Raw genomic sequence first — 27,860 nt, 5'->3', positions numbered from 1 at the left:
AGGGTCATTGGACCAAAATCTCCCTCTTAGGTTCCAACGCTTTGTAGTTTGAAATAGACTGGACATTCGACAAGAATAGCCTTGCTCATAATATTTTAGTTCTTTCCCTCCTACTCCCAGCCTAAATCAGAGAGTGGAGCAGAGAGCAGACCTAGGAATGGACAAAAACCCAACCAAACTAAAGTGAACTGAACTCTTGCAAATTTCCCAGAATGTTTTATTTTGGATTTGCTTGAGTTTGGACTGAAAATGTGGATCATTTCCCATTTTATGCAAACCGGTTGTCTCATCCCTTGTATGTACAAAGGGACTTGCAATCACAGAAGGTCTGAGCACCTTTGAATATCAACAGTTTTGAAAAGCATGTTGAAAGTGGGAGATATTGTTAAGGCTTTTCAGACACATTTTCAAAGTCTGACACATCAAGTGTACTTGAAACGTTGTGCATTCAAATATGTATTTGATATATAAATGAATAATTGTGTTCACATGTGTTCATTTGACCTATTTTCATGTACAAATGCCTTTTTCTGCATATACCTTTCACACATTTTAGCCATCAACTTCTAAAAACTGCCCCTTGTATAATCAATGGACTTTTTCTGGTCATTTTGTCAATCATTAAACATTCAAGTGTGTTGCTTCCAGAAACTATTAGAACTTCAGAACTTTATTATTTAATAATAATATAATGAACAACCCTTTGGTTGAGCTTGTTTTGCATTTCTGCCTCTCTAGGTGGAAAATGAAGAGGATGATGTGGCATCGGATTTCTACGACGATATAACTTCTCTTCACTCTGACTCTGCTAGCTATAGTTCAAAGGCTGACTCTAGGGGAAGTTTTCTTGGGATCCCATTTCTCTTCTCAAGAAAGAAACGTGTAAAAGCCACATCATGTTCCTCCTTCAAGGAAGCCATTGAAGCCTCATATAAAAAGGTATAATAAACTAGATCTCATATTTTATTATTTTTTACTCTCCATCTGATCAATTCCAGGAATGGCAGATCTGAAAAAGGTTACATTTTATTACCAAGCTAGCACAAAAACATTTTCTATGCTAAACTACATGGGTTGTGAGAAAGAAAAATGGGTACTCAGGGCTGAAATGACTACCAAGCCCAGATTACCTCTCAGTTTAAAAATAGGCAATTCTGTTCACTTGAGGGAAATAAAAACATTGTGTTTCACACATGGGTTATCATATTGCCCTTTAAATGACTTCTAGGAGGTAGATCTACATTTTATACTCCAAAAATTTCCATTGGACTTACCTGTAAATAACAATTTTTTTCTTCCTTATGCCACAACAGATGCCTATAACATACCTTTAAATAAATACAACTGTAGGGAAAAATACCATCTCATAACACCATAGGATACCTCTCTTCTAAGCATATATGAGAGTTGAGACTAACAGGTCAGGTCCAACCCCTTTTTCCAAGCTAAGGCAGTCAGTTGAGAAAATGGAAGAGCCAACATCTGTAAAAAAGCCCCAGAGGAAATAAAGTTGAACCAGGATTTGTGATTTTATAAATATGGGAATAAAGCCATATTATTTTTCACCTCTGGAAACTCTCACCTTATAATACCAAAGTCTTAGAACTGTCAAGTTATTGTCAGTCTATCCAATAATTATTGAACTAGAACATACCTTGATTTAAAGATTTTTCCAGTGATACAGAATCCTTGGTACTTTTACCCATGTTTAATTACCCTCACTGTTTTAAAAAAATTGCACCTTATTTCTAATCTGAATTTGTCTAGCTTCATCTTCCAGCCATTGGATCTTGTTATACCTTTGTTGGCTAGACTGAAGAGTCCACTATTATCAAATTTCTGTTTTCATGATATGCACTTTTAGATAGCAATAAAGTCACCCCTTGAGCACCTTGTTGTTAAGTTAACTAGATTGAACTCCTGGAGTGTCTTTCTATAAAGCATTTTTCAAATCCTTTAATCAGACTGATAGCTCTTCTCTGCCTCTCTCCAATTACATAACATTTATTACTTGTCCTGTTCTGTATCCTAAATATAGGGTAAGCAGTGGCAAAATTATCTAGCTCTCAAAGGCAAAAGCAGAAAGTCTTTAAGACTATTCCCCTGTGAATTAATTGGTTAATAACTGCACAGCTCTTTGCATGTTCAAAATGCTATATAATGCTAAGTATTTACATTTATTTTTTTATCACTGAACTCCCATCCTGCCAATGAAAAGGAATATTGCTTTGGAATATTGTCAGGACGTCCCAGAAGCATTTGGCAGGTCAATAACCCCCTGCTCTAAAGTCCGTTGCAGTCAACAGAGACGTCTGCTGATTTTAATGGATTTTGGATTAAGCATGTTTGCCTTGACAGGTGCTCCTGGTACACTGGGCAGCAGTTAACTGGTCAAGATAGAGTTTAAATTACTTAATTCCAGAAACCATTCTCCACAAATACAGGGTATTTATCCATGTGCAGCACTTTTCTTTACTACTTATGTATGTATTTGAATCCAAAATTAATTAACAATAACTTAAATCACAAAAATGCTGATGTTAGCATATCAAATAAAATGTGGTTTATGATGTTTTTAATAGAAGGATAATTTCCCCCCATATGAAAAAAATCATAGTTATTTTAATGTCTGCAGTGTAGTGATAAGCTTCTTCCAAAAACTATTATTTTTTCATACCGTAACAGCTGCCAAGAATCATTTTGAGTGAAGAGGGAAGAGTTTAATAAGAATGTATCTGTATAGCTTTTCATTCATAAAGAGTGAACAGGAACTTTTTAAAGACAGAATGTTTATAATCTTAGATTAAGAACCACAGACCAAGAAAGAAAGAAGTAAAGTCTCCATCAGAGAGTACACAGTGTGTGTTTGCCACCTGTACTGAACTGTACTGAACTGAATGCAAAACGACTGCTGGCCTCTGCAGAACAGAGAGTCCTTAGAAATTTAATGGGGCAGTACACAACAGAGAAAACATAGTTAAATATGCTAAAGTAGCTGCTGCTTCTAATCACGATTAGGGTGGCACACAATGCTAGCAATGGATCCAGAAACCTTTCTGATTTCATCACAAGATTGTCAGAAAATTGTCTAAGAGTCATGAGTGTTAATATAAATTTTAACATTGAACCCAGTGTGAGCGAACCTAGCCAGTTTGTTTCACAATGGAATATTTTTTATTTTTTATTTAACATATGTATTATGGTAGCTCCTAAGGGTCAGTCAAGAGTGGGGCCTCATTGTACAGAGTAGTAGACAGTACCTGTCCTAAGGAGCTTACAGTCTCTAAAAGATAAGACAGACATTGGGGGGAAAGGGAGATGGGGTTGAACACACAAGCAGAGTGAACAACGTGATGGTGGCAAAAGTCATGTTAACACCATGATTTTTTTTTTGAAGAGGTTGGGTTTACTTAAGAGGGGATCAACTAAATGGAAAGAAAAGGAATGAGGGTGATAGGGCAGGCGAGAAGAGCATAAGAGGGGCAGGTGTGGAATGAAGCTCAGGTGAATAGACTGGGGGTGGGGGTTAGGGAAACAGAAGGAACAGGAGGGTTGGGGCAAACAGCCACTCAGGTATGGGACAGTCAAAACTGTAGAAAGTTCTCTGAATGCTTGAAGGTCCCTGCTTTGGCTGCTTCTCCTCCTGCCACTTGGAGTCTCTGGCCAGCTCCTCTCTGCAGTTTTCTCCTATGCTCATACTGGGAGGTGGGGGGAGGGAGAGGCACCCTTTGGGTCCTAGTGCACCCAAAGTGCCCAAGGTCTCCCCTGCACAGGTCTTGATCCAACGGAGGTCATGGAGGGTGTGGCCCCAACTGGGCCCCATTTTACCCCCTCCCCGCCAAGGCTGCAGTCCCTGCTTTGGTTGCTTCTGCCCTTACTAGCTGGAGACTCTGACTGAAATAATGTGAATCTCGTGAGTTTAATGTACAAAACAGTGAAATGCAGTGCTTTTGACTTCACTCTGAGTTTGTCTTTCTCTGAAATTCAGGGGAGTGAAACAGCATTGCTTGAAATCAAAGAAAATATCCGCATGAATTAATTGTATATCCCCATCTCAGTCAAAACTGCTGAGTTTCACACTCGCCAATCGTGCTTGCCTTGGATTACACCACAATGAATTAAGTAGACTATGTATACATTAATTGAATCATTAAAGTTATTTTCATGTAACTGAGCATAATTTTGCACAAGATCTTATAAAATAGTCTAAGCGCGATCTAGACAAATATTTGTAATAATACACATTACTGATATTTAGTTCTCTATGGCATAAGTTCACCACTGGTATAAGTAGGTTCCACTGATGTAATGAGGATCTCTACATGTGAAATTGCAAGTCCATTAGCAAGGATTTTTAATGAATCTGTAAATCAGGGGCTGGAGAATTGTTAACATAGTTTCTATTTTTAAGAAGGGAGGGGGGGAAGTGATCTGGGTAATTACAGACCTGTTAGTTTGACCTCAGCAGTATGCAAGGTGTCGGAAAAAATTTTGAAAGAGAAAGTAGATGGTGAGGTTAACAGTAATTGGGACAAATTACAACATGACATTACAAAAGGTAGATCATGCCAGACCAACCTGATCTCCATTTTTGAGAAGATAACAGACTTTTTAGACAAAATGGATCTAATTTACGTAGATTTCAGTAAGCATTTGATATGGTTCCACATGGGGAATTATTAGTTAGATTGCAAAAGATGGGGATTAATATGAAAATTGGAAGGTGAATAAGGAACTGGTTAAAGGGGAGACTACAATGGGTTATACTGAAAGGTGAACTGTCAGGCTGGAGGGAGGTTACCAGTGATGTTCCTCAGGGATTGGTGTTGGAACCAATCTTATTTAACCTTTTTATTACTGACCATGGCACAAAAAGTGGGAGTATGCTAATAAAGTTTGTGGATGATACAAAGTTGAGAGATATTGCTAATACAGAGAAAGACTGGGATATCATACAACAAGATCTGGATGACCTTGTGAACTGGAGTAATAGAAATAGGATGAAATTTAATAGTGGAAAGTGCACTTAGGGACTAATAACAAGAACTTTTGCTATAAGCTGGGGACGCATCAGTTGGAAGTGACAGAGAAAGAGAAGGACCTCAACGTATTGGTTGATCACAGGATGATTATAAGCTGCCAATGTGATGTGGCCATGAAAAAAGCCAGTGCGGTTCTAGGATGCATCAAGTGAGGTATTTCCAGTAGAGATAGGGAGGTGTTAGTACCGTTGTATAATGCATTGGTTAGACTTCATCTGGAATACCGTGTGCAGTTCTGGTCTCCTATGTTTAAGAAAGATTAATTCAAACTGAAACAGATGCAGGGAAGGGCTACTAGGATGATCTGAAGAATGGAAAACCTGCCTTATGAGAGGAGACTCAAAAAGCTTGGCGTGTTTAGCCTAACCAAAAGAAGGCTGACGGGAGATATGTTTTCTCTGTATAAATACATCAGACGGGTAAATACCATGGAGGGAGAGGAGTTATTTAAGTTCAGCACCAATGTGCACACAAGAACAAATGGATATAAACTGGCCATCAGGAAGTTTAGAATTGAAATTAGATGAAGGTTTCTAACCATCAGGGGAGTGAAGTTTTGAAACAGTCTTCCAAGGGGAGGAGTGCGGGCAAGAAATCTAGCTGGCTTCAAGACTAAGTTTAATAAGTTTATGGAAGGGATGGTATGACGGGCCAGCCTGATTCGGCAATTGACTGATTTTAGATTACTAGCAGTAAATATGCCAATGGCCTGTGAAGGTATGTTAGATGGGATGGGTTCTGAGTTACTACAGAAAATTCTTTCTGGGTGTCTGGCTAGTGAGTCTTGCCCACATGCTCAGGGTTTAACTGATCGTCATATTTGGGGTCAGGAAAGAATATTCCCTCAGGGCCGATTTGCATAGGCCCAGGGGGTTTTTCGACTTCCCCTGCAGTATGGGGTACAGGTCACTTGCTGGTGGATTCTCTGTACCTTGAAGTCTTTAAATCATTATTTGAGGACTTCAATAACTCCGTCTTAGGTTAGGGGTTTATTACAGGAGTGGGTGGGTGAAGTTCTGAGGCCTGCATTGTGCAGGAGGTCAGACTGGATGATCATAATGGTCCCTTCTGACCTTTATAGTCTGAGTCTATGTGTTTTAAAGGAGGACCCTCTGCCCAAAAATAATTGGAGATTTAGGATTTCCAAGGTGCTAGAATGTTGAAATAGCTTATTGTGCCAAAAATTCCAAGCATTTCTAAATTTGAATGTAGTAATCATTGGGCAAATTGATATTAAATTTCTGGGAAATTGTTCTGCAATGAATTGATAATCACAAAGGCATTTAGAAATGCATTTACCAGTAGAAAATGCAGATACATGATACACATGTACAATACAAAAGACAGCTGAATTGGACACAATTAGAAAAGATATGCTTTCTGAACCAAGTGAAGGTAAAACAAGGATTCAGCCATACAGTGGAAACATATGAAAAGTACCTATGCCATTCATAGATGGATAGGTACAGAGCCATAAAGTCCAACAAAAGCCTTATTGAACTAATATTGTAATAAAATCGTGACTGGACAACAGTGGGGAAGCGGGAGCTGAGATCCAGCTGGGGCGACCCTTCCTTTCCCAGCATCTCTTGGAATGTGCAGAAGAAACCCAATCTGGAGTCATCGGGCACATGCATCCCCATCCCCTGTAACCCCCTTCCCAAACCTTGTGAACTCAAGGACAAAAGACTATTGGGAGGAAAGTCAGTAGCAGAAGAAGCAGCAAACTACAGCTTCTGATGATATCATCAGTGCTGTCTTTCATGGTTGGGTTTTTTACTCTGGACATTTTTTCCCATTTACTGATTGATCGCTTGCTCCAACATTGTCCTGGCCATCCCTCAAAGTCTTTTCTGTTTAGACTCATCCACCTGCTTTCCGTTCTCCTCTGTTACTCCCTTCTATTCGGTATCTCCTCTCCCTCCCTTTTTGTCTCTGTTTAGCTAACAAAACTCCAAGCATTCAGAAATTGTGAGTTAGATGCCCCAAAATCATGAGACTGGCTTCAGAATCATGAAATTTTCAAAGCACAGTTTTGTTTTCTTTTTCTTTGCCTTCTAGTTTCTGATCCCTATGGGTGCACTTGCTTAGTGGTTTCGAGCTTTTCTCCACAACCCTTCAGGCTAGAAAGTTGCTTTTGTAATGAAAGCTGAAATTCTGATTCAATGTCTTGATTCCAGCTGTGACTGTAAGAAAAACACCAAATATTGTGAGACTCATGACAAAATCATGGGAGTTGACAACACTGTTCGAATCCCATGCCATCAAAAACCACCCTGAAAAAATTAAGATAACAAAATCATGGAATTAACATAATATTTGCAAACCATCAGACCTATCACTCTGCTTGCAAGTTATATTCCTTCCTCCCAAACCAGTTCACCTTGTCTATTTTGGCTGTACATTCTTCAGAGCAGGGTCTGTCATTTATTCTGTGTTTGTACAGAATGAATGAAAGGGTCTTGATCTCAGTTGTGGTCCCTACACATTAACACACGAGTAATAATAAGAATACTTTTGGTATATTTGTGTATCGTGCAATGAGACTTATCCTCTAGAATGTAACCAAATGCTTGTAGCCTCAAGAGGATTGATCTCTGGATTCATTTGTGCTAGTTTACCCAAAACCAAAGGAATATGAAATATAATGTATTTGCCCCTTTTTTCAATATTCAAATGGAAATGAACATATTCTCAGCCTTTTAGCCCTTTGTCATGAACAATAGAATAAGGGTGTTTCTTTCTTTCTTTCTTTCTTTCTTTCTTTCTAGAATTCCAACTTTATTAGGGTTCATAAAGTGATAGCTGTTTCAAACTTCACAATGAAACAGTCAGCTCTTCAGCTTTCAAATAACTTTCTAAAAGAACTTAACCACTTGCCACTGGAGTACAACTATGCTTTATATAGCAGGATTTTTGATGACTTTGGGACTCATTACTACACTTCTGGATCAATGGGTGGCACATATGACCTTCTTTATCAGTACAGTGCTGAAGAACTGAAGAATTCAGGTATGTAACCTTTGGTGAGATAAAACTAAATGATCTACTTAGTCACAAATATATTTTCCTATCATTCTGCTAGTAGTGCCTGTGAGAAAATCACTGCCCTGTGTTTTCATGTTTTAGTGTACACAATACAGTAATCCTATATTGCTCTCAAACAAAATAGTATATAACCCCTAAACTTATGTAGGTCTAGATTTTACCAAGGGAAGTGGTGGATTCTCCTTCTTTTGATGTCTTCTAGAATAGTTGCTTCAGTCAAACCCAATGTATTGTTCTCAATGCAGGGGTAAATGGATGAAATTCTATGGTTTGTGTGATCCAGGAGGTCAGACCAGATGAGCTAATAGTGCGTTCTAGTTCCAAAAGCTATAAATCTATGAAAATTATTAGCAATTATTATAGGCAGTAAATTCCTTAGAAAGATAATCAAATAATTAAAATGGACAGAACATTCTACAAAGCTGAAAATCTAACTTCTCAAGTTAAAGGCTGTGATCCTGAATTATGATATTGTTAACTTGTATGGGCATCGCTCATTAATAAAACAAAGTATAATCAAATGCATCAAGAAAATACCAGCAGCATCAGTACAGACTTAGAAAACTATGGTAAATATGACTTTTTCCAACACTGCTGCTACATGGGGGAATAGCGTGGTGTCTGATGAAATTACACTGGGCTGAAGAAAGTAATCCACAACACCAATGTCTCCTTCAGAATGCAGCTGGTGTGCATGAGAACATCAGACATGAACTGGAAGGTAGGAGAAAACTAGTGAGCGGTTCAGTGTGAGGAACACCATGAAATAGATGGCTATGATGTTCTGAGCAGAGAAAAGGGGAGTAGTGTGGAAAACGGGGGATGCTGTTTAATATTTTGTGTTTAATATTTAGTGCTTAGGGTGACCAGATAGCAAGTGTGAAAAATTAGGACAAGGGGTCGGGGGTAATAGGTGCCTAAGAAAAAGACCTGAATATTGGGACTGTCCTTATAAAATTGGGATATCTGGTCACCATATTAGTACTTCATGTCCTCAATGCTGTTTAATATTTTCCAGGTTTGACACAGCAAGAATCGAAAGATTGTGTCCGGATAGAAACAACATGGCGTGTGTTTTTCATAAAAAAAAAGAAAGTACATGAGAAGTGCATCACAAATAAACTGACTGAACGCCATGAAGGTCACTGTGATGAGAACTAAGCATGTGTACTGTTGTTTACCACGGGGGGGGGGATAATATCTGATAATCATTTGGTTGGAACTCTAATTTAATTGGCTTCAATGGCAAAACTCCCATCAACTTCAGTGGGGTCAGATTTTCACCTTTTGTCTCCCAAATCAAGCACTGTGAGCATTCTGTCTTTACAAAAATTCACTGTGGCCCATAGCCTGTCCCTCTGTTGCATCCTGGGACATTTTCCCAGCTGAGGAATCCAATGGCATAAAGCTAGTCTAGCCATATGTCACCTCTCTCCCCATTTTCAGAGTAAGGGCATGCAGGAGGCAAGAAGGCAACATGAGAGGAGTGCTCTGGGAAGCCCAGCTGGTGGATGATCATTTGAGGACTATTACCAGCTAGCAGAGTTTAGAGCAGCCCATAAGCTGCTCTAAACTTCTCCATAGCTGAAGCTGGCACAGAATCAGACACAGACTCAGGAATCCATAACTAACTCCTTGACATCCCCCACCTTCTCTGCTTCACCAAACAAAGCTCTGGTGCAGCAGAGACTCTGTCCTGTGCTTTTAGTGAACTTTAGGTGTAGTAAAAGAACAGTTTATTTTCTTTGAAGTATCAGGGGGTCTTGCATCTAGCATAAATGGAAAGAACTATTTGTCCAGTTAAGCCAAATATGCATCACCTCACTCACGTGACCAGTACTATACTAAAGACAACCAAACTACTCAGATGTGAAAGGAAAGCAAGAGTTGACACTCCTGTCTGAGGCCATTCTCTGGCCAGCACGGATTGTGCCACATGATATATTTTCTACTCCTATTGTACTGTGCCCTATCTTGTTTTAAATATCTCCAGGGATGATGCTTTCATCACCTTCTTTTACGAGACTATTCCATAATCTACTAAATTTCACGACTGGGATTTTTTCCTGGTATTCAGACTACATTTTTCTTTCTTAATTTCATAACATTACTCCTGTTATGAAAGCTGGGAGGAAGGGATGGATTACTAGCTTTCTATACTATAATTTGGTGCCCTTGTGTCACCAGCAAATTCTATTGGCTCTTCTTAAAAAAACTAATTCTTGGAGTTTGAATTGTATGCAGTAGAAAAGTTGTGGTTATGTTTGAAAAACCTTTAATTTTAATCTCATTTTAGGATCATTTTTGCAGTCATCTGAGCGGTCTATTTCATTGGTAAAAGGTGGAAGGGCAGAATATGCTGCAGCTTTGGCTTGGGAGAAAAAGGGGTCTTTCCCAGAGCATACAGTATTCACAGACTGGGTGGAATCAACAAAGGACAATCCTATTGTGATTGATTTTGAGGTAAGAAAAGAAAGAAAAATACTAGCAAGAAAATAAAGGCCATCATCCTTTAGGGGAGCAAAAGCCTAAATCCTTCATTCTTTTTCATCTTTTTCCCTGGAATGAGACTGGAGATTATTTGATATTCATTCACAAAATATTTTAGAGAGTTTTATAAACATTTATAGGAACTACTTTTTGTATCTCTCAGCCTGTAAAACTAAATCCCCTTAGTACTGTGCATCCAAATTGAAGGGCACTGGACAGCCACAAGGAGTGGAAAGACTCACTGGGCCTATTTTCAGACATCATTGGGAAGGAGGAGTCCTCTGGAGCTTGGTGGTGTAGAGACTGAATCGCATAGTGGCATCTGCAGCACCACATGCACTGCCCCCCCCACCCCATGTGGATAAAGAGGCAGCTTAGGGAGGGTTGACTCAGCAGCACGAGCCGCATGTACCTGTCTCCTAAGGAAATGAAGTGACCCCACCTGCTTGTGCATGGTCAGCAACTGCCCAGGATAATTGTAATCACCTGGTTGGCTGGTCCATACCTGCCCAGGAAATCAGGAGCACCTGGTTGGCTAAACTCTGAGCCATGACCTTAGAAGATCATGCAGCAAATAGCAACCAATGGGGCTTAGCCTCTGCTGACCATGGGAAACTATAAAAGTTCAAACCCAGGTAGCAGAGAGGAATTGAATCCACCCGGCATCCTGCATATCTCCTGGTCATGTCGGCTCGGCAGGTTGACAAATCTTTCCTAGCCCGCTTCACTGTGAACTGATCACTCACAGTGGCTCTCTCCCGTCTGCAGTATCTAAAGCAAACGGCAACTGAATTTGGCCAGCATAGTATACCTGTATATAATGTTTGTGAGTATGGATTAACTGTTTTCTGTTGTGTTTGTCTTGTAACTTCTTTGGGGAACTCCAAAACCGGGCACCATGGTGTCGCATGCTGGCGGCCATGCGTTGATCCAGGAGAGATCACAAGGTGCTGAAGTCTTGGGTGGCAAATTTTGTCCTTTTGTGCATGGAGTTCTCCTGCCCTTTGCTATCCCTGTTTGCTGTGCAATTGCTTGCTGTGAAACTGTTTGTTGTAGAGGTGGAGCTGTTTATTGTAAGGATAGAATTGTTTATTATGGAATAGAGGGTTTATTGGTTGGGCAAACCCCTGGAATCATCGCTGTCTCACTTAACCCCCGTATCCCAAACCGAACCTATCAGAGAGTTTTTCTCTCTGTTTCCACAGGTGATAGGAAGGGGCTTGTTGTTTTGGGGAAGAAGGAAAACAACACACTAGTTATGTGCAGGAAGTTAGCTGGCTTCCTCATTGTGCAAACTCCCTGAGCATTCCTAGTTTGGAAAACATAGAACATAACTAAACAGTAAATATAACATCAGTCCAAGAATATTGCTCACTCCTGTATATTTTTGCATCTCCCAGGATTGTACACGACCTCCATGTCTTTGTTTAGACCGTCATACCTGGTGTGATTTTAAAAAAGTATATTGCTAAATCTTTGCTATTGATCCGCTAGGCCCTCACCTTTGTTAAGAGGAAAATATAGATATGGGTGATCTAGATTATGAAGATTATGCCCTGTTAATTACCAAGAAATTGCACCATGCTCCACTCTCCCAACTTCTTATCCATATAGCCTAGTAAGGTCTGATGTTTTTTAAAAAGATGGGTTTTTTAGCTGTTTGGGATATGTTGATGCCCTGCAACTATCCATAGCAAGAAATCAACAGAGCTAACTCTGTACTGCAAGGAAACGTCCACTTCATCTTTCATTATATGATCCTCTGCTGTGTGTTTTTCTCTTAGGTGTCCCCCATCCTGGATTTGGTGAAGAACTTCCCATGTGCATTGACTAAACGGCGCAACCTCAGAAGAGCACTCATTGAATACATGGACAGATTTGATCCCTGTAAATGTGCGCCCTGTCCCAATAACGGCAGACCTGTGTTGTCTGGAACTGAGTGTCTGTGTGTGTGTCAGGCTGGAACCTATGGGGATAACTGTGAAAAACGTGCCCCAGATTATAAATCAGGTATTTATGATAATACTGTGATGATGCAAATATGCTTCTTTCTTCTATCCACACAACTTAATGTTAAAGGTTAAAGCTGGTTGGAATCTGGAATTACCATTCCATGGGAAATTCCAAACTTTCAAATTTCTATTCAATCAAAACAAAAAATTGAAATTTCAAAGTTTCCCACAGATCAAATTCCACTATTTCTTTTCAAACAAATCAAAATTATATTTAGTTTTGACCTTATAAAATATTTCATTTCAATAGGGTCAAAATAGTTTCATTTTGATAAGATTGAAACATTTTGTCTGGATTTTGTTGGCTTGACGTTTGTTAGTCTTTGGTATCCTTCAGTCTTGAGATACCAGGGTTATGCGCCCCTGAGAGGTAGAGAATTTACTCAGTTGGTTTTATGGCAGCTATGGATATGGCTGAAGAGACCCACTCGAGAGAGACAATCTCTGCTGAATTTGTTACATTTAAAAGTGGTGTTTTGACCCTTTGGGTTCTGCCTTCTGTGAGCTCTTTTCTCCTCTGCTAAGCTGGACTGCTTCCTCTCGTAGCATTGGAGACCTTTATTGAGCTCTTGTTTCCAAAGGCTGCAGTCCAGAGAGTGATCTTCCCAGTTATCCATAACCATGTCTATTTCTTTGAGGTCTCACTTGCACACATCCTTGAAACTTAGTTTTGGGTGCCCTTTAGATCTTTTCCCAGATGCCAATTCACCATAGGATGTCTTTTGGGATGTGCCCATCATTCATTTGGCACACATGCCCAAGCCAGCAGAAGCATCTCTGTTTAAGGAGTGTTTTCATGCTGGGTATACTGACCCACTTGAGTAGCTCAGTGTTGGTGACTCTGTCTCTCCAGGAGATTCCAAAAATTCAACAAAGACGATGCATATGAAAGTGTTCCCATCGACACAACTCTACACCACTTGAGGGGGTGGTTTTAACGTGTCGACCTCCAGATCGATTGAGCAGGTCTTCACTGACCATTCAGTTGATCCGGATGGATCGATATGACGGCGGCAAATTTGCCCCATCAGTGAAGACATACTCAGAGAGCGATGAAAATGGCATCTCTCATTTCTTGTGGTACTTTGCCTTCTTTCCATCACAGACAGAGCAACTCATAAAGGAGTTGCAGTAAGATAGGTTTTCCACATTTTATGACCCCTGGTGGTATGTTTCGAAATCCTGCTGGTGGTGATATTCAACTGGTCATAAAACTGGTCCTTGATGTCAGAAGACGGGGAGCGTGTTGGGGCATGCACATTCTCAAGACTGACTGGGCCCTCAGATGTGAACAAGCGTAGTGCCAAAATTCTCTCTGATTCATTTGTAGGTGGCTCAGTCATCCTGAGAAATGAGTTCTTGATGTCAAATCCCACTCCATGCTCTTGTGTTCTTTCAATGCTTTTCCCTGCAAGAAAAATGTGTAGTATTTTTCCCTAAGAAATCTGCTTGATGCTAGCCTTGTTTCTTGGAGGGATACAATGTCTACATTGAGTCATTTCAACTCGTCATTGAACACGGCAGTTTTACATGCATCATTTATTAGCTGAAGGTCCTCAGATAATCCAGGTGTCATTATGTGAACGTTCCAGCACCCTATCTTGAAAGATGTTTTCATTTTCTTACTTGTTTGCCTGGTGCATTGATTTCAGTCCACTTGTCAAGTTATAAAATCTAAGCACCAAACATCCTTTGAAGCAGGCAGACTGTGGCAGGACAACACCTTATTGTCAGGGGACTGCCAAGTTTTATGGCAGGTGGTAGTTGTCCAGTGAGATACAAAGATCTCTCCCACCATTGGAAACAGCCCCTGACCCTCAACTCTACACCAATCGAGTAAGAGCTTAAAGTGGGTGACTGCTGCTTCCCAAGTTGTGTCGATGCTCAAAGCAAAGCTGGAGTACTTCTCCAGAATGCAAGCCTTGGGAAATAATATGAAGGTCCACAGTTGCCTATATATCAGGGCCCCCTCTCAGCGTCATCAGTAAAGTCCAGAGGACAGGAAGAACCAGTATATCTGGTACCTGATCCGCTGCAGAAGTTGCCGGAGAGATATAAAATTTTAGTCCCTCACTATCTTAGGGACTCCACTCTGGATTTTCTGTCTGAGTTTACTTTAATAGCATTACATTCTCCCAGATTCACCCACAAGATTGGGGGCTTTTCTATCAGGGGTTGCTCCATTATCCTTTTGCCCTCCTAGGCTACCCAGAAGGCAGTGGGGCTTTTCTGTTGGGGGTTGCTCTGTTAGGTGAGGAAATACAGCTAAATTATAATATAAAAGTTGAGGCATTTCATAATTTCATCTTACACATTTCATGTCTTGTCAGAATAGTTGAACTTCAACTTTTATATTATTAAATGATTTTTTTTTATTTTGTAAATTGGCAATTGATTATAAACTGGCATTTTTTAATTAGCAAGTGGTATTCTAATTGATAAATGCTGGTTTTCTTAAGCGTTTTGGTATTTCCTAATGTAATATATATAATAAAAGAAATACAACATATAATATAAACTGTATTTTTGTTATACATATTACAATAGGAAGTTACCAGTTACCAGACCTATTAAAGTATCAATTAAAAATTACCAGTTACACCACCAATCACCAAACTAATTAGAATACCGATTACCTATTTCAAAATAAAAATAAATCAGGCAAGACAGGCAAGCCAGCCTAGGAGTCAGATGGGAAACCCAGGGAACCATGGGAGCTTGGGGAGCATTCAGGGCAGTTTGAGGAGCCAGCCACTTGGGAAGCCGGGCAGCCCAGGGAGGCTGCTTACCATAGAGTCTGCTGCCCAGGGAACCTAGCAGCCTGGAATTTGGCTAGTCAAGGATCCCACCAGGTGAGCATGTGGACAACCGGCCTGCCCATCCCAGGTGGGTGGGAGAACTGATAGCAAATCAAGCAGGCAGCCTGCTGGCCTGTCTGCCTGCCTGGGAGTGGTTTCCATCAAAAGTGAAATGTTTTGATTCTTTCAAATCAGCATTTTCTAACAGAAAACTATTCCCATGGGAAATTGTCAATCATCTCTAGAGGAAAGTGATTCTGTCAGTGTGCTGATGTCAGCATATCCATGTGAAAATGCATTTTGAAAGTGAAAATCTATACTGTGAATATATATGTACATATGTGTGCAAACACCTGTTGATAACAGCATCCAATTATCTTCTGTCCAGTGTGAATCTGTATCAATTTTAGGATATATATTGTTTTTTTAAATGTGCTCCTTGTACAAGTGAAAGCTTAAGATACCTGGCTAGATCGAAGAGCTACTGTGTATGAACCCCTCCTGCAAATCCAGTTTAGTGCTGATTGCAACTCTGCTGTTCCAGTAAAGATTGTCTTTGGGCAGGTGGGGGTTCATACACAGTGGTGTATGTGATGGTGGACAAGGACAAATGCATACAATGATTTAGCAAGGAACTGCTGTATTTAGGTATACAGAAGCCAAAAAGACATTATCTCCATGTACTGCCTGCAGAGATGATATCATCTGTAGATTTAATAATTCATATAAAACATGTTTCAAGGGAAAGCAAACTAAAAGAATTAAACAAGAGATGGGCTAAAGTGATGGCAATTGAATTCAGATTTGGATCTGGAGTAATTTTGGGATTAAAGATATCTTGGCTCTGAAATTCAGATCAGGAGTTGGATTTCAAGGCACCATCATCTCATGAGCTGTCTGAAAAGATTTCCTGTGTCATGGAATCTCAAAATAGCTGCATATATGGTGGAACTAGAAAATAGGCACCATCTGGTTTTGGATATGATCTGGAACCAAAACTGTGTAAAGAAAGGAATATTTAGACTCTCCTGATATTCAAAACTGTTCAGATTTGGGTCTGGCCCATCTCTGTTTAAAATGTAACCTCCTATAAATAACATTTTTCTGCTAGTAAACAATGTAAATACTTTTAAATTGTGACTGTTAATCAGTCGGACTTCCTGTTGTATACAGTGTAAGGGAAATAATGCAGGTAGAGTGGATTTGTCAAGTGGTTGGAGTTTTCTTTCATCTGTTCTAGTTGCAGTGGATGGTTACTGGAGTTGCTGGTCTGCGTGGAGCTCATGCGATGCTTCTTTCAAGAGAAAAAGGACCCGTGAGTGCAATAACCCCGCACCACTGAACGGAGGCAAGCCATGCCAGGGTGAACGTGAGCAGGAGGAAGACTGTTATATCTCAATGTTTGTGGACAAGTAAGAAGATGGTAGACTGGAATTTCCACTTTCTGATGGGATGGGGTTAAAGATGCTTCCAAAATGGTTTGGTAGCTATTAAGGATAGGGAAGGGTGGAGAGGAATCTCCTGTCTGCGTTTCAATGGATGGGTCTGTTAGAGGAAAATGTCTGAAAATTGATACAAATTTGGTTCTGATTTGTTGTTTCCTCCCAGAGAATTCCAGTAACATTACCAATATGTAGTTATTTTAAAATGTTTTGTATGACCCTATCTGAAGTGATACAGAATTCAACAGTTTCTTTTCATTAGTCTTTATCCAAACATTTTCCTCTCTTCTGAGCTACATGAATTTGGATGTTGCCTCCTCCTCTTCCCAAAAGTTTCTTTTTTTTATTTGTTTTGGGTTTGAATTCAAAATCTCAAAGAGAAATTACATCAAAACTACTGAGTTCCACCTGATTCTCATTTGAAACAATGCAAAACATTAATTTTGCAAGGTTTCAATGTAAAATCACATATCCGATCCCTGACTGGGTTTAGTTTTTCATTCAAAGGCTGGATCTTCAAGAGCAAACTTCATAACCATAATTCAACTTGGTTCATCTCCTCTGGTGGTAGCAACAGCGGTAGCAATAAGTGGAAGCTGCAGAGGCGGGGCTGGGAGTTGTACTATCACTGTTGTAATGATTATATAGGAGATCCTTTACTGAGGCTGTTGGACACATACAGACCCTTTAGTTCTCCTTGGCTATCTAACTCCATGACTAAGTAAGGTAACATAGCATGTGCATATCTAGGCTTGGAAGGACTAGTTTTGTATTGGTAAATGTCAGTAAAGGTTGATTTCACCATATACATGCAAACTGACTAAATTTCCATCAGTGATAATCAAAATTTACACTTAGGCAAAATAAAGTTTTACTTGAGAACTTATTAGAATTTGATTTAAGGATATTTACTTTGAAATGTGAAGTTGACAGTTTGTGTTTTAACTGTTATAAAGCTTTAAATTTTGAATCTCAATGGCTGCCATTGAATAGCTGTTGGACACCCCCTCTTACCCCCATAGTTTTCCCCAACTATGAAAATTTAGTCACGAAAAATAAAAAGTGCTTAAAAATAAACATCAAATTATATATATAAAAATTAATATCTAATTCTGCCAAGCCTACTCATTTCCACACATTGGGGGCCTCCTTAGCCCTTGCCTGACTTTGGTAGTCTGGAAATAGACTTTTGACTACCTTCCATATCACCCAACCAATCCATGATGAATCCTAAGCTTTGACCAAACCACTTGAGCTTGCAGTCACTTCTTAGAGGTTGAGCACCATCTGCTGTGCTCCTTGCTATGTTTCTCCTTATTCAAGAAAACTAAATGGGTAAAATTCTCTGCTGGGAGAGTTACCAGCTCCTTGCCAGCTCCTCCTCCCGCTTGCCTAATACCTGGAGAACTTTCCCCTACTTTTTCAATTTACTATAACCACTCGTTAGTTTGCATCCTTAATTACAAACTCTTATTTTTCAGAGGGGCTCCATGTATAAATGACGATGAAGCAAGAAAGGAAGTAGATGTTTTCATTGGTGAACCAGAGTCTGGATGTCTTAAGCCAGCCCCACCAGAAAATGGATTTCTCAGGGTGAGAGAATTGTAACGCACAGGATAAGGGAGTGCTGTACAGGGATGGAGAGCTGCAAGAAGCTCCAGGTTTGACAAGCCTCACCAACTCCTTGATGGGTTCACAAAACTTCCACAAAACTTTATTTCCTCTAATTGTATCCAAATATTGGCGCCTGACACTAAGCCGAAAAACATGATTCCACTTTATTTAATAAAGACATTTTTCTAACTGATTAGAAGTTGATATTACATACTACTGTTTGGGATACAAAAACATCTCAAAAGCTAGGCTGGCATTAGTGGGTGCACTTATACAATGGGGGTTTTAATTTAAATTTTCTTTTACCATCTTTACTCGTTTTTCCCCCGAAGTCTTCTATATTTGGGGATTTTTTTCCGACTGGTTTTCTTTTCCATACTTTTTTTCATTGGCTGTTTTCTTTCTGCACCTAAAAATCCCTTTTCCTCTCTCTCAATCAGTAAAATTATATTTCATCTTCACTTTGGATTTTTTTGGTTTTGACTACATGGAAGCAATAGGACAAAGAGCAGCATACAATCAGCTAGATGTCGGAGTGATTGGAGCGAAAACTTGCTGTTTCCTCCAGCATCTAAGCTTAATAGAAGAAACTGAATAAATAAATCTACTGCAAAGAGAAAATTTGTGAGATGTTTAAAAGGCTAGGGAAGCACTATTGCTGAGATAGTGATGCATGCCCATGTCCATGTATGATTCACAAGTGGATAGCAGAAAACCACACACATGCTGCACTCATTTTTTTTTTTTTAATTTCTGGGATCAATATTTTTATGTTGATTGTCAGTTTCTTTAGTAGATATTTTACCAGCACGTGAATTCAGAGATAGATCTACTATATTTTGCATATCTGCTGGGTTAGCAATCATATTGCTGTATAGAGGGCAAGCTAAAAGTTTCCCCTCTCTGCGGCGGCTTTCTCCCAATAACAGATCTGTAAAAGATCTCAGCAACAACTAAAGCAAAGGATGGGTGAAGGCTATAGGTCCCACTTCTCACAGCATTTTTGTGAACCCTGTAACCAGTGTGTTGATACTAGTGGGTGAATGCATTACAATATTAGTGACTGGATGGACAGACAGATGGGATACATGGCTCTTACTTTGGAGAAGGAAAAGAAAATTGTTATGACAATTGCAGTACCATTGAACTAGTTCTGAGAATCTGTTTCTTATGTCAGTGAGTATTACACTTACAAAGGATTTGATTTAATTGTAGAATGAAAAGAATCATTACACAGTTGGGGAAGAAGTTGAAATCGCCTGCATGACTGGATATGAGCCTATTGGGTATCAGTTTCTTAGATGTCTATCAGACCACACCTGGATACAGCAACCTATTGAGTGCCAACGTAAGAAAGAGGAGAAAAATTATGCATAAAATAAACACTTGAATGATTTCATTTTTAATAAAACAATCTATAATAGTGTCTTAAGAAAAAGTTAATAATTGAGTGATAGAAGTTAGAGATGGCAAAGACCTACCAAGTCATCTTATTCATTCCCCTCCCAGTACAGGATTGTTCCTACAGTATATTCTATAAGCAATAGATACTATCCTGATGGGTGCTATAGAAAATTTGAAGACAGATATTTTCTAGATAATTTTCTAGTCTGATTATAAATGTATTCGGTAATGGTACTTGCATTTCACTTCCAGACCTAACTAACTGAGCTGTAAATTTATGATGATCATTTTGAACGAACTAGCATTCTCAGCACTGGACAGACACAAGTTACATAGGTGAGAATTTCAAAGCAGTCTACGGGACTTTTCCATTAATTTCTATGGAAGATGTGTGTCTAAACCCTCAAGACTGCTGGCAAAATCTCAGCCATAAAGGCCATACCCTGATGTGTTTACAGTTCAATCAACAAGTAAAGCTAAAATTTATTCTTAATCTAGCAAAGAGAGAGATTCAAATAGTTGGCAAGAACCCAATGCATTTACACTGATTTGAATCTTCAGGTTGAAAATTTCATCATGAATTATGGAATATATTTACAACCTTTCTAGCACCATGCACTTCATTAATAATGTCCTTAATGGTTACATATGGCAAACAGTTTGATAAGATGCCCTAATTGCCTCTTTTAATATGTGTAACATGCTGAACCAGCATTCTAAAACTTTTATTATACTTTTAGGAATAATTTTAAATGACTAACACCAGTATACTTCATAAACACTTTATTTTTCCTTTTTAGTAACTTAAAGACAAACGTAATATATGAAGTGTTACCACGACAAGTCAAAAATTTTCAAAACTCAAAATTGTGTCAAAAAAGTGTCACAATTTAGAATTTCAACCAAAAGAGGTCAGCATTATTGTGAAAATGATCACACCTGTTTTTTAAATGGACCTATTTGAACCACTGTAATTACTGTGTTTATTATCACAACATGATATATTTATTTGAAGTGTCTCTTTACTACAGCATTGGTGTGCCCCAAACCATCAGTATCTGAGGGTGTCACTGTCGTCCCATTTAAAAAAGAATACAAGGTCGGTGAAACCATCCAGCTAAGCTGTCCACCTGGCTTCATTGTCACTGGAGAAAAGCAATACACGTGTGGGAGAGAGGTATCATGGACACCTCCTATACTGACATCACTTAGCTGTGAAAAAGGTTAGTACCCCTCCCTGTGACTAGAATATTTTCATTTTAGAACCTGGGGTGCGATCGATAACTCTTTTTAACAGCTCAGCTCAGATTTTAACTAACCGTGATGCATTGCATGATGTGTGGCAAATTTTAAGGCCAGAAAGGATAGTTATAATCATCCAGTCTGACTTCCTGCGTAACCCAGACCATAGAATTTTATACGGTTATTCCTACATCAAGTTCATACTTATGACTGAGTTATAACCTATCATTTGTTAGCAGTAAATTTGTAAGGCTGCAGATGGATTTTTTTTTTCTTAAATAAACTATACCCACTAGGCATAGTGAAAGGTAGGAGATGGTGATATTTTTGTTTGATGCAAAGGAAATGTAGAAGTGGATGTCACCTGAATACTGCTGAAATTTCAGCTTGTGTTAACTTACCAGCTCTCCCCAAAGTTTCATCTAGATTGATTCACTCTTATGAGACTCCACACATGCAGGCTTCAGAAATGAAGGAACAATTGTCCATAATGGCCCTCTGCTTTTGATCTGAGAGGAAGCACCTAAGCCATTTCTGGGTTCACACTTGCAGCTTTTTGGAGGCAGTACAGGCACAAATGGTCAGTGGTATCAAATGCCACAGATATGTGCTCCCACTATTTCTGTGGACAAGAGTTGATCGTCCACCACAGCAGCGCATTCTCTGAATACCATGCCTTGCCCTGAAGCTTGACTAAGAGGAGTACAGGTTAGTGGCAGCTGGCACTGTGATTGGCTACCTTTTCAGCTGGCACTGTGATTGGCTACCTTTTCGGTTAGCTTGCTTATAAAGGAAGATTAGAGACTGGGCTGTAGTTTGCAAGGTCTCTAGCACCAGGTGCTAGGTTCATTAGTATTGTCTGACCTATTTCATATAGTATGGTGTGTGATACTTCCCCTCATCCCTACTCCTCCCCAGAAGTGTTCTTATGGAGCTTGCCTACTCTGGAGAGCAAACATGCTATGAAGCTGAATGCTTACTTTCTGGTTCATCATTCATCTTTGCTGCACATAATGTTTTGTTTCTCTGGCTACACCAGACTGCTCATCATTTGCTTTACATGCTCAGCAACTTTTCTTCTCAGCCAGTCAAATTCCTTTGTCGGTGACTTATCATTCTCCAACAGGGTTGTGTCACTGAATTTTATTTCACGCCATTTTGCTCCTCCCATCTCATCGAGGGCACTCATCTGTTTTCTTAAACAGGGAATGTCAACACCACCAACCCTGTTGTAAAGATATGTTCTTTTTACATCCAACCCAGATCATTGCAGGCTGAGGAGTCTTGAACTTCTTAATATTTAAGATGGGTGGTATTTCATGTGATATCTAAGTAGAAGTGCATTGTTTTAAAGAAGGAAAAATAAGGCCGGCGATTATAGAATCATAGAAATGTGGGGCTGGAAGGGACCTTGAGAAGTCATCAAGTCTAGCCCCCTGCTCTGTGGCAGGATCAATTAAACCTAGACCATCCATGAAAAGTCCCACTGGTTCTTAAAAATCTCCAGTGATGGCGATTCCACAACTTCCCTTGGAAGCCTGTTCCAGAACTTGACTATCCTTATAATTAGAAAGTTTTTCCTAATAGCTAACCTAAATCTCCCTTGCTGCAGATTAAACCCATTACTGCTTGTCCTATCTCTAGAGGACATGGAAAACAATTGATCACAATCCTCTTTATAACAGACCCTAATATATTTGAAGACTATCAGGTCCCCCCTCAATCTTCTTTTCTCAACCCTAAACATGCCCAATTTTTTAACTTTTCCTCATAGTTCAGGTTTTCTAAACCTATTATCACTTTTGTTGCTCTCCTCTGGACTCTCTCCAGTTTGTTCACATTTTTCCTAAAGTGTGGCGCCCAGAATTGGACACACTACTCCAGCTGAGGCCTCACCAGTGCCAAGTAGAAGAGGACAATTACCTCACATATCTTACATATGACACTCCTGTTAATACACCCCAGAATTATATTAACCTTTTTAACAACTGTATCTCATTGTTGGTCCATATTCTCTGCGTGATCCAGTATAACACCCAGATCCTTGTTAGCAGTATTATCACCTAATCATTTATTCCCCATTTTGCAGTTGTGCATTTGGTTTCTCCAAACTTGATTCCAATCAAGTTAAAGCCTTGAAAGTTAAGCCTCGCCCTGGCCCACATCCTGTACTTGGAAAGCGATCTAAGCGTGAACTACCCCAGATGGCACTTATGGAAGATGCCAGAGGGCAAGTGATATGATTAACTGGAAACCTGCTATGTATAGTGGTTTCTTTCCATTCCGAAGAAACAGCAGCACTTACTACTGCTCTTGGATGCAGCTGCCAAGAAGCTGCAGCGAAGGTCTGACATTAGGTAGTTAAATTAACTGGATCTTTCCCTTTGCTTCGCAGATCATGCTTCCTCCTGGCATTTTTTGCTCTGTAGTGTTCAGAAAACAGGAGAGGACTATTGTACACACCTACCTGTAGTTCTGAAGCAGCAAAGCTGGCCCCAAAATTGCAGTCTTTCCTGTCTGTGAGCTTCACCACAGTTACCTATCACTTTGTCAAGACATGGCCTGAACATTTTGAGAAAAGGCGATGAAACAAGTTCTCAAGACCTTCCCCAAAGTTAACCAACTTCCACCTTCAAGCTCACACGCCACCAAGCCAGGCCATTGTAATGTGCTCTTTACCTTGGGAACTACTTAAGAACCCACTTAGATTCAGCTTGAAGGAGGCAGAAATCTACGGCCCACCTCTTGAGAAGTGCAGAGCAGTGTAGATGCATGACGCCTGCATTCTTTGAACTGAAATTGTTCCCAGACAACTTCTGGGTTACAACTCAAAGATTTTATCCTCCATAAAGACCTGAAGGCATAGCCATCTCAGAGACTGCGTATATCTTTTTGTGCCAGCTCGGTTCCACTGGAATGCCCTTTGCTGTCCCACTCCAGAGGGGTAATCCAGCACAGGGGCGGCAGAACATTCTCAGACAGCCTTTCATTTCAGAATTTGCTCTGTCCTACAGTGCATCAGAGTCTGAGTCTGAGGATTTTTGTGAGTTAGTGCAAGATGTACTTGTTCACTCCAGCTTTTTCTTTCTTTATCTGTTCAGCAGTGACAGTGGTCAAGGGAGTTTGGTTTGTGCCAGTTGTTGGCAACAGTTATTTATGTTAATTTCTGTAATTGTCCAAAAATACCACAGTGATGAGAACAATGTAACCATAACTTCATAAAATAATCCAATAGATAATAACAGCCAGTAAAAATGACACCACAATTTGGGTAACATTTCAACTCAGGGGAAGACTTTTTGTTGAACTGAATCTGTGTTTTACAATCAGGTGTGCAAGTGTTCCTTTATGTTTTCCATGTAGGTGCTGACTACAGAGACCTCCACCCCACCCCTTTCACCTTGATGTTCAGAACTTTTGGAAATTTTGACCTTTGTGTGGCATAGTTTCTATTCTTACTTGCATTATTTTTAAGATCATTGTTCTTAAATGTTGGAATTATACATGGATGTCCCCGCTAACTGAAGAACAAGATCCATCAGCTCTCGTTATGGGAGGTTAGGCTAAATTAAAATAAACCCACTCGAGGTTTGACAGCAGAATTCTAGTTTCTGTTCATTTTGTATCCGTTATTTCAGGGAGTAGCTCTGATAATGCCTACATTCTCTTTCAGATGAGCGAACTAAAGCTAGAGGTAACTGCAGCCCAGGACAAAAACAGGTTGGATCTCAATGTGTTTGCATGTCTCCAGCACAGGATTGCGGGTAAGGTATATACTTGGATATAAAGGCACAGCCACTCTATAGTGGAGTGATCCATTCTGAACATGAAAGAACAGGAAGAGATAAGAATGAGCACAACCACGGCGTTCTTGCAGTCTGTTCCAGACATGAGCAAAATAGCCACAGCTGTGTGTCCAAAACACAGCCATTTTTATAACCTATAAAATAAGTGAGCTAGCAGCTGTGTTTCTGAAGATCAGCAATGGCACCCAGTGGTCAGCATGTCACAAAGCCATCCCTCATTCCATTGCACACAGCTGGACCTGCACACTTCCGTTCTTCCCTCCCCTTACCTACCTTCTTTCCAGCCACTGACTTCTAAGAGGCCAGACACCTAACTTTCCAATCATCCTGCATTACCCATGTGGAGTCTCACCATGTCTGCTTTTGATAGTTGCCATTGGGTCAGCTCTTGGTTTTTATGCCTCTTGTGTTTGGGAATTCCATCAGGTGAGTGTGGGGCAGAATACACTGAAGGCCTCAGACTCCCGGGAAGTTATGGGTTGTGACGTGTGAAGTCAGCATCTCTCCTGGCAGAGTGCCAGACTTGCTGAATGCCTGTGAATTTTTGCAGGGTATAAGTGAAGGGTCTTCTGCTGATTGATTTTTTCCCCCAAAACTAGTTTGCTCCATCTTGCTAAGGCCAATTATATAAATACAACATGTGTATTCTTTCTGGATTTCCCCAAACACATTTGGCCAAAATCTCTGTTGTTGTGAATTGACATGGCTCCCTTGTTGTCAGTGGAGATGCACTGATTTGCACCAGCTGAGAAACTGGCCCAGTGTTGATGGCTCACTTCTGCCAGATGGATTAATTTGGGTGTAATTAATTATCCAGTTTGGCTTATCCTAACTGGCTTAAAACAAAAAAACAAAAAAACAAAAACAAAAAACCCTCAAACTTTGTTAAACAGATGTGTTTGATCACAGGAGTTTTGTTTTTTGTTTTTGTTTTTTTTACTTCCTGTCCCTTTTATAAACTACTCTGATGCTGCATTTGTTTGCATTTGGAGGAAGTGACTTGTGCTACCATCCCAGATATAAATAACTGTGGACTTGTCAAGCCATCTATAGGAAGAGAGGACAAATAGGAATAGGGAAGCTCCACCAGGTCCAAATAGAAATCACAAATCAGAGAATGATGGTGTGGAGAGCAAGCCACTTTAGAGAAGAAATGGGAAAATGGATTCCCCTGAACTTTAGACCTAAACTTTAATTTTTGGAACATCACCATACCCCAAAAAGCATAGAAATGAGCAGAAGGCTTAAAGTAAGCCAAGAATACTGCTGAGTTAGTTTTAGAAAGAAACTCTGTCTGTTTACGCAATATGAGCTGCTCAGGCCCCTGAGGCTCCAAGGGAACAAATTGTTCTGTTGAAGAATTTTTAGCATCTAATTATTTGCAAGATATAAAAAAGGATGTCTGTGTGGTGGACTGGCATGGAGGCACTTAGGAAAGGAAGGATGGTCCAGGGCCATAGGAGACCTGTGTTTATCCCTGCTCTGCTACAGAGACATTGTGTGATCTTGGACAACTCACCTAGTCTCTCTGTGCCCCAGTTCCCCATCTCTAAAATGGGGAGACTAGCACTTCCCTACCCCAAAGGAGAGTTGTGGGAGTAACTACATCAAAGAGCACGATGTGCTTGAATTCTGTGGTGTGGGGGCTGTATAAGTACCTAAGATAGTACGTAACATGCAGCTGTTTGTTATAATGATGGCCTTGATGGCACAGTAACAATGTCAATATATTCTAGGCTGCTGAAATGTCGAGGGTTTGAAGTATGCCTCCTTCATCTTCCCCAGTCTCCTGTAACATTTTTGTTTTTGTCTCTTGGCAGCCACTACTCTGAAAATGTCTGTGTACTAGAAGCAGTTTCTGAAAGTCCCGTTACAAAGCCCAGCTGTCAGTATTTAGCTGAAAAATGCCTCAATGAGCAGACACTCCATTTCTTGCATTTTGGCCCGTGCAATGATAATACTAACCTGAAGTGGGCCATTGAAAGGGCAAAGCTTTTGACAAATAGCTCAAAGAAAGAGCTCTGTGGATATGATACATGCTACGACTGGGAAAAGTGTTCAGGTATGACAGTGATTTATCGAGCTCTCTCTGACATCTGCTTCACTGCTCTAAGAGTGAGTCTGGTCCACATTCTAAGTTGCATCTGAGCAACTCTAGATGAGAAGAGCAGGGAGGCACAGGTAACTTTCTCCCCCTGGCATGAGTTAGAGCAGCCTCAAGTTTGTTCCTTGCCACTTCCCACACTTGAAGAAGGTGTAGAGCTTGCCACACCAGCTGTATGCCATTTGGAGACCCCCCACCCCCCATGCAAGGGGACTCCCAAGTCAGCTTTCCATCTCCTTTGTGCTGCCACACCAAAGGAGACAGATGGAGGAACAGGATCTATTCCTGTGTAATTAAAGTCTACAAGGCTTTGAATATGTATACAGATGGGCCAAACGATTTGGAAACTGTAAGTAGTTATTATTTACAAGCATCTTGTATTGAAGCATCACAAAGGATCAATAAAGTAAGTCCCATAACACCAACAAGAGGTGCAGCTGCTTACTCCAAAGCTAATTTTGGCCATCTTTATTTTCCTGCATCCCTAAACTAAGTATGAGCCTGAATCTCCATCAATAAAAGGTTAGCACATTAACTTCCTTCCAGTGGTGGTCAAATATATGGCACTCTTCACTGTGTAGGAACCTAGGGCATAATCCTCTGTTCATCTTCAACTTGTGGGGTCATTTACACGAGTGCAAAGTGGGAGTAAAACATTGCCATTCTGATCATTTTACACTCATTCTGCATTGGTGTGAATGACTACACAAGTTGCAGGGCAAAGTGAATCTGGCTTCTTGTTCTTGTCAATGAAAACATTTTTAGCAACTGTGTATTTGCATTTAAAAACAGAGACTAAAAGTAATGTCTGTGGATATATTTGAGCACAACATAAACACAGCGGGCCCCATTCTGGTG

General features: G+C 40.0%; 1 protein-coding gene across 1 annotated transcript in view; it reads left to right on the top strand.

The window, feature by feature from the left end:
• The window catches only part of C6 (complement C6), a 39,230-nt gene that overhangs the window by 6,461 nt on the left and 4,909 nt on the right, over nt 1–27,860 (top strand). Inside the window, exons 7-17 of the mRNA XM_067545573.1 lie at nt 739–939; nt 7,814–8,054; nt 9,109–9,231; nt 10,387–10,553; nt 12,365–12,590; nt 16,631–16,802; nt 18,314–18,425; nt 19,662–19,794; nt 20,882–21,073; nt 24,766–24,856; nt 26,719–26,960. Of these exons, the coding sequence (XP_067401674.1) occupies nt 739–939; nt 7,814–8,054; nt 9,109–9,231; nt 10,387–10,553; nt 12,365–12,590; nt 16,631–16,802; nt 18,314–18,425; nt 19,662–19,794; nt 20,882–21,073; nt 24,766–24,856; nt 26,719–26,960 (1,900 nt within the window). The remainder of the gene's footprint in view (nt 1–738; nt 940–7,813; nt 8,055–9,108; nt 9,232–10,386; nt 10,554–12,364; nt 12,591–16,630; nt 16,803–18,313; nt 18,426–19,661; nt 19,795–20,881; nt 21,074–24,765; nt 24,857–26,718; nt 26,961–27,860) is intronic.

Source organism: Emydura macquarii, unplaced genomic scaffold (assembly GCF_026122565.2).
Source record: "Emydura macquarii macquarii isolate MOO-44397 ecotype Brisbane River unplaced genomic scaffold, CSIRO-AGI_Emac_v2 contig_1045, whole genome shotgun sequence".
NCBI lineage: Eukaryota > Metazoa > Chordata > Testudines > Chelidae > Emydura > Emydura macquarii.
Note: the sequence above shows the minus strand (reverse complement) of the source record. Positions and strands in the feature narration are given on the sequence as shown.